We start from the raw sequence: 14779 nt of genomic DNA on the forward strand, positions 1-14779 counted from the left end.
TTCCTGAACAGCTATTGGCTCCTGTTTTTCCCTCCATTTCCCCCAGTCCAGTCTTGAGGCTTGAGGGGGGCCTCTTTGGAGGCCTAAACACCACTCCACTTCTCAGTAGGGGAAGACCAGGTCTCTTCCATGCCCCCCCCCCACCCCAGCTTCCTTCTCTGTTGCCTGCCAGCCTACAAAGTGCCAGCATACACATGGGAGGGTGTGTGTGTGTTTGTTAAAAGTGGCATCATGCTTGGGTTGCCAACCTCCAGGTGCTGACTGGAGATCTCCTTGAATTACAACTGATCTTCAGGCCACAGGGATCAGTTCCCCCGGAGAAAATGGCTGCTTTGGAGGGTCGGCTCTATGGCATTATACCCCACTGCAAACTGCTCTCTTCATTCCCCAAGGCCGAATCCACACGTCTCAAGTTTGCCGCTTCCCCCCCCGCCATTTATGCACTTCTCAGAGGGCTGTTCACATACTCTTAACTCAATCCCGCCGTTCTTTCGCATCTGTTGCGTTGTGCCTCAGACGAGGTTGTCATGCTTTCAAACGTTTCTCTTGCACAGTTCACACCATGGATGTGAACAAACAGAAGCGGTTCACAAAGAGACCGCCCCCTTTTAACCACCCCACTTCCTTGTTGATAGCTCTTCCAGAATACCAGGCTCTCAAAAATGCCCGTGGAAACATGGGGAGGGGGGCGTCATTTTCATTTGTGTCATTTTTTACTGCCAAAGGACTGCTTAGGTAATATCTTTGGCTGCATAGTCTGTGCTAAGTGGCCAGCACCAACCTCCCGCAATCTTTCCCAGTGGCCCATTGTTCTCTCCTGGGACTCTATGACTATCAGAAAACACTGCTTCTCTTGGCCTGAATGTGCGATGCTTCATTGTGTGGTTTATCACTGGGAGGGGTATGTGACCTCACCATAGCAATTTAGCAAAAAATCGCTATAGCGGAAATCTACTGTAAAATAAAATTTAAAAAACGCGATGTCGTCATCAGCTACGGCGGATCTAAACCTGCCCCCTAATGCGCGATTCTCCAAGGGATGTGGACAACATAGAGCACAATGCTGCCTCAGTAAGAGAGGGGATGTGAACACAGACTGGGACAGTGCGGGATAGAATCCAGTGCAATTATTGCATATGAAAAGCGGAAGGTAGGGAAGTGTGGATTCGGCCCAAATCTCCAGGAATTTCCCTACCTGGAGCTGATGACCCTACATCATGCCAATAGCAAACATCACTTCCGTCAGTTACCAGGAAGTGATGTTACATCAGCATCGCACCTTCATTCCTCCTTTTTAAAGAAAAAAGCTTCCATTCCATAGGATTTTTCTCCGTGCTTCTTCGCTGACAGCTTTGTTTCTGGTCCACATTCTGTTTCCAAGACAACAAAATCTGATAACACGAAAGATTGGCGGGAGTAACTCAGGATATTTTTCCATTGCTCAGAAATGCCTATCGTTAAAGAAAAGGTTAGCAACCCTTATTTTTAGGATTGTAACATGATAATGCATGGTAAATGTCGAGCTATGGCTTACACGGAATCTTTCTGTTAACGGGGCCCTGATAACCGAGCAAGGGAAAGGTAAACTTTCTAAGGTATGCTGACCTCGGCTGCATTCCAGAGGTGATCCAGAACGCATATAAAAGTGGATATGATGCCCCTGTCTTCCACTTTGGGTCGCCCTTGGCTGCAAAGATGAAGATTTTTTTCCTGCTGCCCCTTCTTGCCTGTGTCCTCCACACAGGACAGGGCATGATTTATCAGCGCTGTGAGCTGGCTCGAGTGCTCAAAGAAAAGGGATTAGACGGCTACGCTGGCTATGGCCTGGCGAACTGTGAGTCCATGGGGTGAAATAGTGTTAGCTTATTATGAAAAGAGTATGATGCGTCTGACGAAGAGAGCTGTGGCTCTCAAAAGCTTATGCTATAATAAAGGCTGATTCCCCACACGTTGGATAATGCACTTTATCAACTGTTTGAGGTGGAATTTTTGTTCCGCACACAAAATAATCCGTTCCAAATGATCTATAAAGAGGATTGGAAGTGCATTATCCAACGTGTGTGGAATCACTCAAAGTTGGTTCGTCTTAAAGGTGCTACTGGGCTTTTTAACTATGAAAAGAGTAGACAGTCTTAGCAAGGGGACAAATTGGTGCTCAGCATCAAGATGGGTTGTGGGATCAAATCTTCAGCTTGCTCCCATATATTTATCCAGGGCTTTTTATGTCACACTACTTACTAGTACTTAGCACTGGCATGTTTGGGGACATGGTCTCCTAAGTCCTAACGGGGGGGGGGGTGAGAATTGGTGGAGATCATTGCAACCTTAAACATGAATACCTGCACCTTTACTTTTTTAAATAAATAAGCACTGTATCTATACAAATGATATGTTTATGGGGGAAGCTGTCATTCTGTGTTGTGTAAGGGGACTGTAAGGGAGTGGGGGCCCTGACCTGGCCAGCCCAGGTGAGCCTGATCTCATCAGATCTTGGAAGCTAAGCAGGGTCAGCCTTGGTTAGCAACTGGATGGGAGACCTCCAGCGAAGACCAGGGCTGCAGAGGCAGGCAGTGGCAAACCACCTCTGATAGACACTGCCATAGGTCAGCTGTGACTTGAGGGCACCACACACACAAGGGGGTGGGGAAAAGGTTATGCTTTGATGAATTAAAAATAGGGACAAAGAGCTCAATGACTCAACTAGACTATATGTTTGACACGTGTGTGCTTTTTCGCTTTGGCTTGCTGTGTGGGACACTACATCCTGCCAGTATGTGTGGAGCCCCACAGCGGGGCAAATGAAGTCTGCTTTGGCTTGGGAAAACCACACAGGAGGGCTGGCTGAAGCCCCTCCGCCCCCCGACTACACTTCTGAGCTGAGAGTCTCTCTACACAAGACGCCTTGGCGTGTGTTCGTCAAATGTAGGGAGACACAATGTTAGGATCCTAGTTTTAAAAGACAGAGCCAGCGGATCTTGCTTCTCAGAGGTTAATTTCATCTTCGCCTCTGACAGGCTGTCAGTTTCACCTCTCCAGTCTAAAACTGTGCAGAATCACAACTAGAGGGCAACAAGGAATGGAAATGGGCTGGAGCTGCCTTCCAGAGCCAAGCTTGGATCTAGAGCGGTTATAATGGGCTGAAGTTTCCCTTCTGGCATTCCACAGCCCTTTCACACAGCTCCAGTATATAGCAAAGCCTTTGCCCTGCTGCCGACTCTTGTCTTTTTAAACTACCCTTTCCGGCTAACATTGCATCTTCCAACGTGTTCTTCACATGTCAGACGTCTCGTGAGAATCTGAGTCTGGCCCTGTAGCGCTTGAGAACATTAGTTCCCTGATGTTACATGTGACAGAGGACCCCCGAACAAACTCATGTCATGCCAATCGTTCGGTTGATCCCTGACTTCTTTGTGTGAATAAATGGGCATAGGGCATACTTAAGTCACTGCTGCCCCAGAAAGGTTTCTACTGCATCATAAGTTTGGAAGAATAGGGGCCAGTTTCCATGCCTAACAACTTGGCTACCATCTATGAGAGCCATCTTTGAGGAATGGAAGCAGAGTGAGCATAAAGGATAAAATACTAGAGTAACACACGCAGAGATACCATTGCTTTCCCATTTGATGTGGGAATTCCATTGCTATGCCTCTGGGGTAAACCCTGCTCCCACCGGCAAAAGAAAAAACGTGACGCAATATGGTGGCACAGTTAGAGGGGCTCCTGTGTCCGCCCACAGAGAGCCGAAGGGTTTAGTAATGGGGCTGTAGCTTTGGGTCGGAGTGGGAAAGCGAGGGGCGGTTTCTTAAAGATGGGACAGTTGAGTGATTCTGTATGAAATACAGGCTTGGAAATCTGACAGAACATAATCCAAACTTGGCTTTCCTCACAGTATGTTGATGCTCCAACATGGCTCACAATGCGTGCTTTAAACCAACACTCACACATATGCACCCAAAGGACAGTGCTTATCTGTCATGTTGCTTCATGCCACAGGGGTGTGCATGGCTTTCCACGAGAGCAGCTACAACACGGCCGCCACACACTACAACGACTACGACGGCAGCACGGACTTCGGCATCTTTCAGATCAACAGCCGTTACTGGTGCCAGTACGGCTCTGAACAAAGTTCCAACATCTGCGGGATTCAATGCACTGGTGAGAATTTATTTATTTGGGTATTTCTATCCCACTTTTCTCTGCAATGGGGACCCAGAGTGGCTTGTGGAATCAGTCTCCTGTCTTCCATTTTATCCTCATAACAACAGACGTGTGAGGTAGGCAAGGTTGAGACAGAGTGACTGGACTAGTAAGCTTCCATTTCAGAGCGGGGATTTGAACTTTTGTCTCCTGTGGGCTCTCATACCTGGGGAGATATACAGCGAGAGATTGTTGTCCGTTGTTTATGAGCAGAGTTAAGAACCAAATTCCATTGGAATTTGGGCAAGCGCAACAGCAGCTATTCCCAGCATATATCCTGGAACCAGAGAATCTTTTCATCGTTTTCTAGATTGTGTGATAAAGAGCGGAGTCTTTGGGCAGAAAGGGAGGGGTGGGAGGTTCAACCCCTAACCCAATCTCCAAAGTAAAGTTGCAACTCCAGGCTGGGAAATTTCTGGAGATTTGAGAGGTGGATCCTGGGGAGAGCGGGGTTTACGGCTAGGCTGAGAGAGTGTAACCGGCCCAGGGTCACAGTCAGAGCCAAGCTACAAGTCCAACACAGGTTGGACACTTGTCAGCTTACCTCAAGTTTTGATGGGAAACGTAGGCGTCCTGGTTTTACAGCTTGGCTCTCCATTACAGCTGCAAGACCAGGACGCCTACGTTTCCCATCAAAACTTGAGGGAAGCTGACAAGTGTCCAACCTGTGTCAGGCGTCACTTGTAGCTTGGCTCTGAGCTTCACGGCAGTGTGTGCATGCAAGCCTGGGTTTCTCAGATCCGAATCTAACCCTCTAACCAGTGTGTAATAGCCAAAAGTTCAGTGCAGAACGTCTCCTATTAGTATTTGTGTTTGCCATGCAGGTCTTAAAGGCAGAGGAGCCATTCCAGGAAAAAAAATTGGCAGCAACCAGGAGAGGCCCAGAGGTTGTGCCTACCAGACTCCTGAAGTTGTTCCAGTCCCATCAGGTTCCAAGTGCAAAATCTTGGGATCTGAGTCCAGTGGGACCTTCGTCCTCTTTTTTTTCATAGGCAATAATCGCACTGGATTTTTTTTTCTCCCTGCAGAACTACTGACAGATGACATCTGCCCAGATGTGGCTTGCGCTAAAATTGTCGTCACTGAATCTGCAGATGGAATGGGAGCCTGGTAAGGGACACTGGTTGTGGGGGGAAAGAAGAAAAAAGGGGCTAGGTGCTCTTCCTGATATCCCCATCAACAATTTAAGCTCATGGAAGTCCAAAGGGTCCCTGTGGAAAAGAGCAAGAGTCCAGTAGCACCTATAAGACCAACAAAATTAGTGGTAGAGTATGAGCTTTCGTGAGCCACAGCTCACTTCTTCAGATACTGAAGTATCTGGGTGCTACTTATAGGTGCTACTGGACTCTTGCTCTTTTCCACAGCTACAGACAGACGAACACAGCTAACCCATCTTGACCAAACAGTCCCCGTCAGCAATAGAAGGCAAGACTAAGTGCGCCGTGAAGGGGCCGCATCGGTGCCTTGAGAAAGAAATGAAGTTCACAGGTGTCTTTAATTATCAAACTTATAGAAGAGGGCACCTGCTGCATCTCTGCTTGGTTTACTGCCTCGGCCTGATGTCTTTCCAAGTTGTGTGTGCTTCTGCCACATTTCTACATTTGTTGGATCATCTATACAGATTCAGCAGACTGATTACCCTCCTCAGAGGAGGTGGCCTCTCTGTGTCTCTTTATGAGTCCCTGTTCTGGACTTGCCTCCTTCCAATCAGAAAGCCTACTGATCCAGATCATACATCCAGAGGAGTTAGCCGTGTTAGTCTATAGTAGCAAAATAGAAAAGAGTCCAGTAGCACCTTTAAGACTAACCAACTTTACTGTAGCATAAGCTTTCGAGAACCACAGTTCTCTTCATCGAAAGCTTATGCTTGGTTAGTCTTAAAGGTGCTACTGGACTCTTTTCTATTTTGATCCAGATCAGTGAGTCATACAGAAACACAGGAGCTGAGCTCTTAATTCTTACTCTTCTGCACTTAAAAAAAAACCAGTTCAGTTGTTTAATGTTGAAGTGTGTCTCCATCTTTAATTTTTAAAGCAGCATGCCTGGCTTGGCAGTCAGAAGTTTGGGAACTACTAACATGACAGAAGAGAATAACTCAAGGCGTTGAAGGAATCGTGTCTGTAGGGAGCCTTGAGCCAAGATTTCCCAGGCAGAAGTTGGACCCAGATTGCTGGCTCTATAAAATCATTATAAGCCAATAAGTCTTTATGCCTGCCTTCAAACTCTCTCTGACTGGCTGCAAGTTAAATTTGCTCCTGGGACAAGAGCTGGTAGCTGTTGTTAACCAGCCTCAGCTGATTCCCTACAAGCATCCTGTCTCGTAACCTGACCTGGTTGCTTTGCCCTACTTTCTCACCCTTATCATGACCTGCAATCAGCCCGTCATTCATTCTGAGAAAAAAATAATAAACTCATACATTCATATATTTACTTATTAGAAATTGTTTTAAGCATGTAATTTTGTCATTTAAAGAAATATATATTCATATACATCAACTGCCTCTGAAACCTAAACAAACAAAAAATAACACCCAAGACTGCACAAATGTGTTAGTGCATTAGTTCAATAAACGATTTGGAAAGTTCCAACTTTCAGCATTACAGTAACCCAACTAAGGTGCAATAAACATGCATCATTCACAGCAAATAATTATCATTTCACCAGGGCAAATTGCCAGTTGTTACCATTCAAAAATAATGTACCAAAGTGCTGAGTCCATAGGAAGTCCGATATAGTGTACAGTTCAAAGGTGCTGTGGAGGGCACAGAATTGTTGCCCAATCAAGACAGACCATCTGACGGGTGGACCGGTTCTCTGTTGGGATATGTCATTCATTCTGGACAGAACTGTCAAGCTCTCTAATCTCAATGTGGCTTTTGATTCCAGGACACATCCCCAATTTTACAATTTTTTCCTAAAAGCAAAGGGCTCCCCATCGGCACAGGGTGACTCTTGAAGTTGTTGGTGTGCCAGAAATGTTTTGATAATGCCATTGTGGCTCAAAAACAAGTCAATATGGGATGTGTGGTTTCTTAGGCAGAAGGGGTGGTGTGTACACCTGCTGACTTGGCCATCACCAATCATAGAGGCTTCAGGGTCCAGAGCACTGTTTGAACACAGAGTGGGGGAGACAAACATAGAAACCCAAATCCTAGAGAGCCCTTTGGATTTCAGTTGGAATTTGGATATTCACTGATCTCTGCCTCTTCTGACGGGGTGGGGGCAATATGGTGGATAGGTCTAGCCATAACTGACAGCACACATTTTAACTTCGGTAAGGCAACACATAGAATCATAGAGTTGGAAGGGATCTCCAGGGTCATCTAGTCCAACCCCCTGCGCAATGCAGGAAATTCACAACTACCTCCCCCCCACACACACCTTCAGTGACCCCTGCTCCATGCCCAGAAGATAGCAAAAGACCATCAGGATCCCTAGCCAAACTGGCCTGGGAAAATTGCTTCCTGACCCCAAAGTGGTGATCAGCATTACCCTGGGCATGTAAGAAGGGGCCACGAGAACTAAGCACTGATGTACCCCTTCCTGCCCTCCCTCTCATGATCTGCCTAGGTTCACAGAATCAGCATTGCTGTCAGGTGGCCATCTAGCCTCTGCTTAAAAACCTCCAAAGAAGGTGAGCCCACCACCTCCCAAGGAAGCCTGTTCCACTGAGGGACGCCTCTTACTGTCAGCTATGCCTAGGTTGATTAGATGGCTGGAACCTGTAAAAAAGACTTAAGTTTGACATAAAGTATATTTCCACCCAAAGATAAAAAGAGAATTCATTTTGAAGGCTTTTGATTAGTATGAGGTTTTCCCCCCCAAATCAAATGCCACCCTGTGTAAGGAGGTGTTATTTTTAATGTCATAATGTGCCTGGGAAATTTTGTGCTGTCATTTAACTGGAATTGTTAAAAGAAAGGATGTTAACAGTGGTTAATCGAGTCTAGTTTAAATATATACAAGAATGTGGTAGATACAGTTTTTCCATTTTGGCCTGTGAAAGTGTTTCACGTTTCATTTTGTGTATGTTGTCCATAAACTGTTGACTCTCTTTAGACACATTTTTGAAAATGTCCAGTTTAAATATTGACGTTTGATGTAGGTAGTAGGTTCGCCAAATCTAGTTTGGGAGCAGTGCCTGGAGAAGGTGGAATTTGGCAAGAAGAGAGAGCTCAGAGAGGGATATGATGTGGTACAGTCTGTCCTCTAAAACTCCAAGATAGTTTTAGGTTGTTGGTCCACAGTAGTACAACAGGATTAGAGTCCAGTGGCATCCTTGAGTCCAACAAGATTTTCAGAGTGTAAGCTTTCAAAAGTCTGCAGAAGAAGTTTAGGCATAGAATATTAAAAATAGTTAAGGATGTACTGCTTAGAATAAAGGAGAATATATATTTGTTTTAGATAGAGAAATTAAATTGAAGTAAGGGAAAAGGGACAAGGGGTTGGAAAGCTGTTGGAAGTCAATAAAGGGGGGGAAAGGGAGGGGGTTAGAAATGAAAAATTGGGGATAATTGAATGTAATGTAAAAAATAATGGATTCTAACCCAATAAAAATTTTTCAAAAAAAAAAAAAAAGTCTGCAGAAGGGATCTCTAAGAGCCAAGCTACAAGTGACGAATGGCACTTGAATGACAAGTGAACAGACTCACGTGTGTTCCTCGCTGTTCACTTGCACTCCACTTGCACTCCACTCGATTGAGTGGAGTCCAAGTGGAGTGTAAGTGAACAGGGAGGAACACATGTGAGTCTGTTCACTTGCCGTTCAAGTGTCAGTCGTCACTTGTAGCTTGGCCCTAACTCTCAAATGCTTACACTCTGGAAATCTTGTTGGCCTCTGGGGTGCCACTGGACTCTAATCCTGCATTTCCTCCAGGACAGCTCATCTCTATAGTCTGGAGATGAGTTGTAATTCTAGGAGAACTCCAAGCTCCATCTGGAGGTTGGCAACCCTAGCAGTAGGCAGAAACAAAAACCAGTAATGGTGAAATATTCTGTGTTCTTATTTGTTTTCTTTCTCCCTCAGGGTGGCATGGAGGGCATATTGTCAAGGTCGGGACCTGTCTCAGTATTTAGAAGGCTGCAACCTGTAAAGAAACACCCCGTGGAGCTGTTGGAGATCCAAGGAAACAGACCCGCTTCTCTCCTGCTGCCAAGCAAGATGTGTCTCTGCTCATGCCCAGAAATTAATAGTAAGCCATTTTAGGGCCAAGCTACAAGTGACGAATGACACTTGCCTGGCAAGTGAACAGACTCGCGTGTATTCCTCCCTGTTCACTTGCCATTCACTTGCGCTCCAGTTGATCATGTAGTGCCAGGCAAGTGTCATTCCTCACTTGTAGCTTGGCCCTTAGTCTTCAGTTTTACAATCTTGTTTCAGCCCTTAGAGGTACTGTACTTTCTTTCCCAAGATAGGAGCACTTTGAAAGAGAAACAGCCAACCTCAACTACTTCGCAGGTTTATTGTGAAGATAAAACAGAGGAAGGGAGAACCGTTTATACCATCCTGCGCATGTACTAGACTGCAATGCGAAACCGATCATACGCAGACAATTTTAATTAACTGTTTAGGCTTGCCAGCCCCCCCCCCCCCACACACACACACCTCTTACCTAGCCAGCAGGGTAGAGAAAGGTGCAGAAATGCAGTGATGGGGGGCAAAGCATGCTCCCATATGCTCTGGAGCGCCCTCACACATGCTTATGTTGCGCCAGGAATGACGTAATTCCTGGCATGCCGCCTAAATAATAGGTCACACCAGGGGACAATTGAGTGAAAATCAGCCCCCAATTTCAATCAGTTGGCCCCCCAGCATGACCCATTACTTCTGAGTAGAGGTGGGCACGGACCGGGAGGCGGCCACGGACCGCCGGCTTGTGGTCCGTGGACTTTCACGGACCACGGACTTTTTAAACGGACCGGCCCGGTTCAGAAACGCCTTGTTTTCCCCACAGATTTTCACTTGAGTAGACTTTCCCCACCAAAGGTTCTCAGGTAACACTCCTCAATTATCACTTTTCCAAAGACTTAGACAAACAACAACTTACCCTCCCCTGTTCTGACTGACCCTTACCCGCCCTTGGTGGAAGGAGGGAGATTTTGAACCAGGGTGCAAAACGATGCAGTGCCCGTCGAAAGCCCACACCCTCCAACACAGACAAAGGGAGTCCATCCAAGGCTATCATCTCAGCCAGTGCACGAGTTCCTACCTCCTGAGCTTTCCCCCTGAATCTTTTGCTTGGCAGGGACGAGCCCGAGGGAACAAGTTCCTGAAGGGTAGCCTGCCTAGAAGTTCCACTCCCACCCGCAGCTCTCTCAGGGGTGTGAGCCTTCTGACTAGGGGTGGACTCCCGTTCCACTTGCCCTTCTCCCTGCTCAGCAGCCCTCTTCACCCCACTGCTTGATGGTTTTTCTTGAGACAGCAGGCTTGGGTGATGTCTCTGCAGATGCCTGCAGAGGACACTGGATGACAGGTGTTTGGGGTCCACACCCCTACGCACCATGGCATTGCAGACCTGGCAACGCACCGAACATGGGTTGTTTGGGATGGTCTGGAAGAGCCGCCAAAGCGTGGGGTTAAAACGGACACGAGGAATCTGTGGCTTGGGAGGAGGACAAAGCCTTAATGGTTGAAGTGTGCGGCTGGGCCGGGCGGGTGGAGTGTAGGCAGGGGAAGCCACAGGAGATTGGGATGGGAAGGAGCTGTATGTTTCTGCCGGACCCTCCGGTGCCCCCTGAGATTGCTCCACAGAGAGTGTTAGCAGCTGATCTTCCACGGGCAACGCTAAGAGCTCTCCTGCCTGCTCCTCGATCCCCAAAAGCAAATCTGTAGAATGAGGTGCTGCCTCTGAGGTCTCCCTGTCCCTGGTACCTCTGGTACTGGGCACCAATGGGCACCCAGGACAACCTTTGCAATTCTTCCCACCACAACCACTCTTATTTCTCTTTCCAACCCTCATGGTGCTATGAGAAAAGATCTCTATAAACAAGTAAGAATTTTAAATGAAGCACAGAGCCCCAAAAGCTTGGAGCAGGGTAGGGCAGAGCCAAGTGGCACCCAGCTGGACCCCAGAAGAGAGGGAAGAATGCACCACAAAAGACACTCTAGAGAGGCATTGAAAGAAGTCAAGCTGAGAGCCCCCCTTGCACCTCAAAAGCCAGGCAGAAAAACTCCCCCAAAGTCACCCACTATTTAGGGAGAGAAAGGCTTTGAAAGAAGTGAAGCAGAGAGAGCCCCCAAAGCGAGCTGCCGGTCGCCAGAGAGCAGGTGTTTCACAGATCTCAATAGCAGTCTCCCCTCGCACCTCATCAGCAGCCAGGAAAGAAAGTGGGGGAAAGAAGGAAAGAACTCAAGCAGACAGGGCCCAAAGCTGCCTTGCACCCACTGTGGGTCTGCGAGTGGGTGGGGTCAGAGCACAATAGAACCCACCGGCAACCCAGAAATAAGGAAGAGTTTAGGGGAGGGGAATTGAGCCCCAGAACCCAAGGATTTGAAAGCGGAAAGAAATCAGAGTAACCCGATAGTACGGTAAAAGGATTTTTTTTAAAAGTGCTCTCAAGAAAGCCGGAATTGAAAGGCGAAAAAAATTAAACAGGAATGGAGAACAGAGTAAGTTCTCTTGCAACCGAAGCCCCAAAGCCCTTCCTAAGGCACAAGCCGCGCTCTTGCAAAAAGAAAAACTTCCCTGCAGCAAGCAGTTGCTAAACTAACTCGCGTCCCCGCGCAAGCAAAATGCAGTGGGGCTTCACGCACTTTGTCTTTTATGCAGAAACGCTAGGCGCTCTCTGTTTGGCTGACAGAGCTGCCAATCAAGGTTTCCTGGGCTGAGATTGGTGTGTTCCAAACAGGGAAGGTGGCTTCACACCGTTGTCTAGGAAATTGTTTGAGTGGGGATGGCGGGAATCCTGGCATAACGGGCCAACGGACAGACAGACAGAACGCCCCAAAGTTCGGCGCTTTCATGAAAAGAACACGCGCCCACGGCCTGCATGTTCGCGAACGACGAACTAGGTACATTCGTGGGGAAATTAGGTCCGTTATGCAGTCCCCGCCCACTTCCACTTCTGAGTCATTCCTGGCATGCCACAGGGAGCTCTGGTGCATGCACACACTTTGCACATGTGCAAGATAAGTCCCCCCACGCAACACCCCCCACATACCCCCATCTCACTGTTTGATCCGGCAACTCTAACCCAAGTGGATCCCAAACATGTTGGGCAGACAAAACTGGAGAGCAAATTCCCCTTCCGAAGAACTGGAATTAATTAATCTGGGAATATCTGCTTCTTGCCCCATTACTTTCATCTCACAAGCTTTGGGACAGACTTCTCTTAGCTCAACAACAGCCACCTAAATTAATCATCTCCCATGTTTCCTTCAATATGAGGCCCACTGCTCAGTAGACAACCCCTTGTAATTGTCTATGGGGCTAACTCCCTTTCCAGATGCAAGGGCTAATTCAAAGGCTGGTGGGAATTGATTTCTCAACCCCGGTCAAAAAATTAGGGCTCTTGATTCCTCCCCTCAAGTAAGTGTACATGTAAAATTGCTGGGTTGTTAACTATGTGGGATGAAGCACACAATTCCATTAGCCAACTCACAAGAGATCACTCTACAACCTTGTACTCTGTGGAATTAATCTCTGGAACAACTGTTATATTCGCAATATATGATAAGAGTTTTCCATTTTCATTTATACCCCACCTTTCTCCCCAAGCAGCTTACACCATTCTCCTCTGCTCCATGTTTCCCTCACAACAGACCTTGTGAGGTAGGTTAGACTGAGAGAGTGTGACAGGCCCAAGGTCATCTAGCGAGCTTCCATGGCAGAGCGGGGAATCGAACCTGGGTCACTCAGATCCTAGTCTGTCACTCTAGCTATTAATCATTCTTTACAACTCTGATGGAGAAGTAACTATTCTGTGATAAAGGTTCTTTTCATTCATGGTGTCCTGGAAATAACGAGATTGAAAGACCCTAGAAATGCTTGTTAGTATAAATGGAATTTAATAATGGGGGGAGGGGAAATCCTAGAATATGCTGGTCCACATTTAACTCTCTCTTTCTTGAAAAAGCTCAGAATGTTGTACTTGGTTCTTCCTTAATTTTATCTTCACAACAACCTTGTGAGGTAGACTAGGAGTCAATGGCTGGCCCAAGGTCACCTAGCAAGCTTTGTGACCCATTGGGGCTAACTGAGTGAAGGTTGCCAACCTCCAGGCAATTACTACTGAGATCAGTTTTCCTGGAGAAAATGGCAGCTTTGGAGGGAGGACTCTATGGTATTATACCCTGCTGAGGATCATCCCTTCGCCCAACAACTCTAGCTTGAGAAATTTCTGGAGATTTGGGGGCATCTCCTAGGAAGGGCAGAGTTTGGGGTAGGAAGGGACCTCGGCGGTAATGCAATACCATAGATCCACCCTCTAAAGTTACCATTTCCTCCAAGGAAACTGATCTCTGTATCAGAAGATCGCTTGTAATTCCAGGGGAACTCCAAGCCCCGACATAAGGTTGGTTGCTCTAATTACAAATTTGACAAAGCCCTAGCTAGGACTTTGCAGGCTGAAGTCTCAAAGCTCTCTTTCAGCACTTAACAGGATTGCCAGTCAGCCTGAAGAAAAACATCCTCTTAACAGAGGCTTAATAGTGTGGTAGCCGCCGCAAGCCCTATCTCGTCAGATCTCAGAAGCTAAGCAGGGTCAACCTTGGTTAGTAATTGGATGGGAGACCTCCAATGAAGACTAGAGTTGCAGAGGCAGGCAATGGCAAACCTCCTTTGTTAGTTTCTTGCCATGAAAACTCCACCAGGGGTGCCATAAGTCAACTATAATTTAACAGCACTCTCCACCACCAATGGGGAGTTATTTACCAAATAAAGTTATTTATCTGCCCATTTCCCTGTTGAATGGACAGGATGTTTTTCTCCAGGCCTCTTGACAACCCTACCTCCAGGAGTAGAGTTGCCAACCTCTAGATGGGGCCTGGAGTTCTCCTGGCATTGGAACTGATCTCCAGACTACAGCAATCAGTTCCCCTGGAGAAAATGGCAGCTTTGGAGGGCAGACTGTGTGGCATCCCATTCCCACAGATCTCCCTCCCGTCTTCACTGGCAGTCTTAGGATTGACAGGTTTCCTTAGCCTTCCGGCAGGATGGGGAGGACCTGGTACTCACCTTTCTTCTCCCCTTACGCATGCGCTTTGTGCATGTGCACTCCCGATGCGGTGCAATGACATCACTTCCGGGAGTGATGTTGTCGTGCCACGCCTAAAGCACACCCAGGAAGCCTGTTCCCTTGCCTTTTCCCCCCACCGGCCAGGTGAATGGTGGAGTGGGCCAGAGAGTGGGCATGTGAGGTCCTCCACCCCCCACTGGGAGACCTGGGAGCCCTAGTCTTAGCTATGTGGCAACCAGGACAGCTGGTTCAGGGAATACAGCAGAGAGAGAAATTGGAAGTGATATCACATGATGCCATGATGCTCTAGGAACCCTCCAAAACGCTTTGGTAAAACCATAGAGTTATATAGGGTTGCTATATTCTCACAGAAATGCCATGATATCACTTCCAGTTACATGACCA

The 14779-nt window shown here is 47.3% G+C and overlaps 1 protein-coding gene across 1 annotated transcript; it reads left to right on the plus strand.

Moving 5' to 3' along the window:
- Window positions 1–1695: 1695 nt before the first annotated feature.
- Window positions 1696–9291, plus strand: LOC129346365 (lysozyme C-like). Its single transcript, XM_055003713.1, has 4 exons — window positions 1696–1834; window positions 3994–4155; window positions 5226–5307; window positions 9225–9291. Exons 1-4 carry the CDS (start codon window positions 1696–1698, stop codon window positions 9289–9291), a joined length of 450 nt encoding a protein of 149 aa, XP_054859688.1.
- The last annotated feature ends 5488 nt before the right edge of the window (window positions 9292–14779 follow it).

Source organism: Eublepharis macularius, chromosome 19, assembly GCF_028583425.1.
Source record: "Eublepharis macularius isolate TG4126 chromosome 19, MPM_Emac_v1.0, whole genome shotgun sequence".
Classification (NCBI taxonomy): domain Eukaryota; kingdom Metazoa; phylum Chordata; class Lepidosauria; order Squamata; family Eublepharidae; genus Eublepharis; species Eublepharis macularius.

Bases quoted from the DNA above. Each gene is read 5' to 3' on its own strand.
- LOC129346365 (XM_055003713.1), top strand. From the start codon at position 1,696: ATGAAGATTTTTTTCCTGCTGCCCCTTCTTGCCTGTGTCCTCCACACA. The intron at 1,835-3,993 runs GTGAGTCCATGG...TTCATGCCACAG, and splicing joins TGGCTATGGCCTGGCGAACT to GGGTGTGCATGGCTTTCCAC. The intron at 4,156-5,225 runs GTGAGAATTTAT...TTCTCCCTGCAG, and splicing joins CTGCGGGATTCAATGCACTG to AACTACTGACAGATGACATC.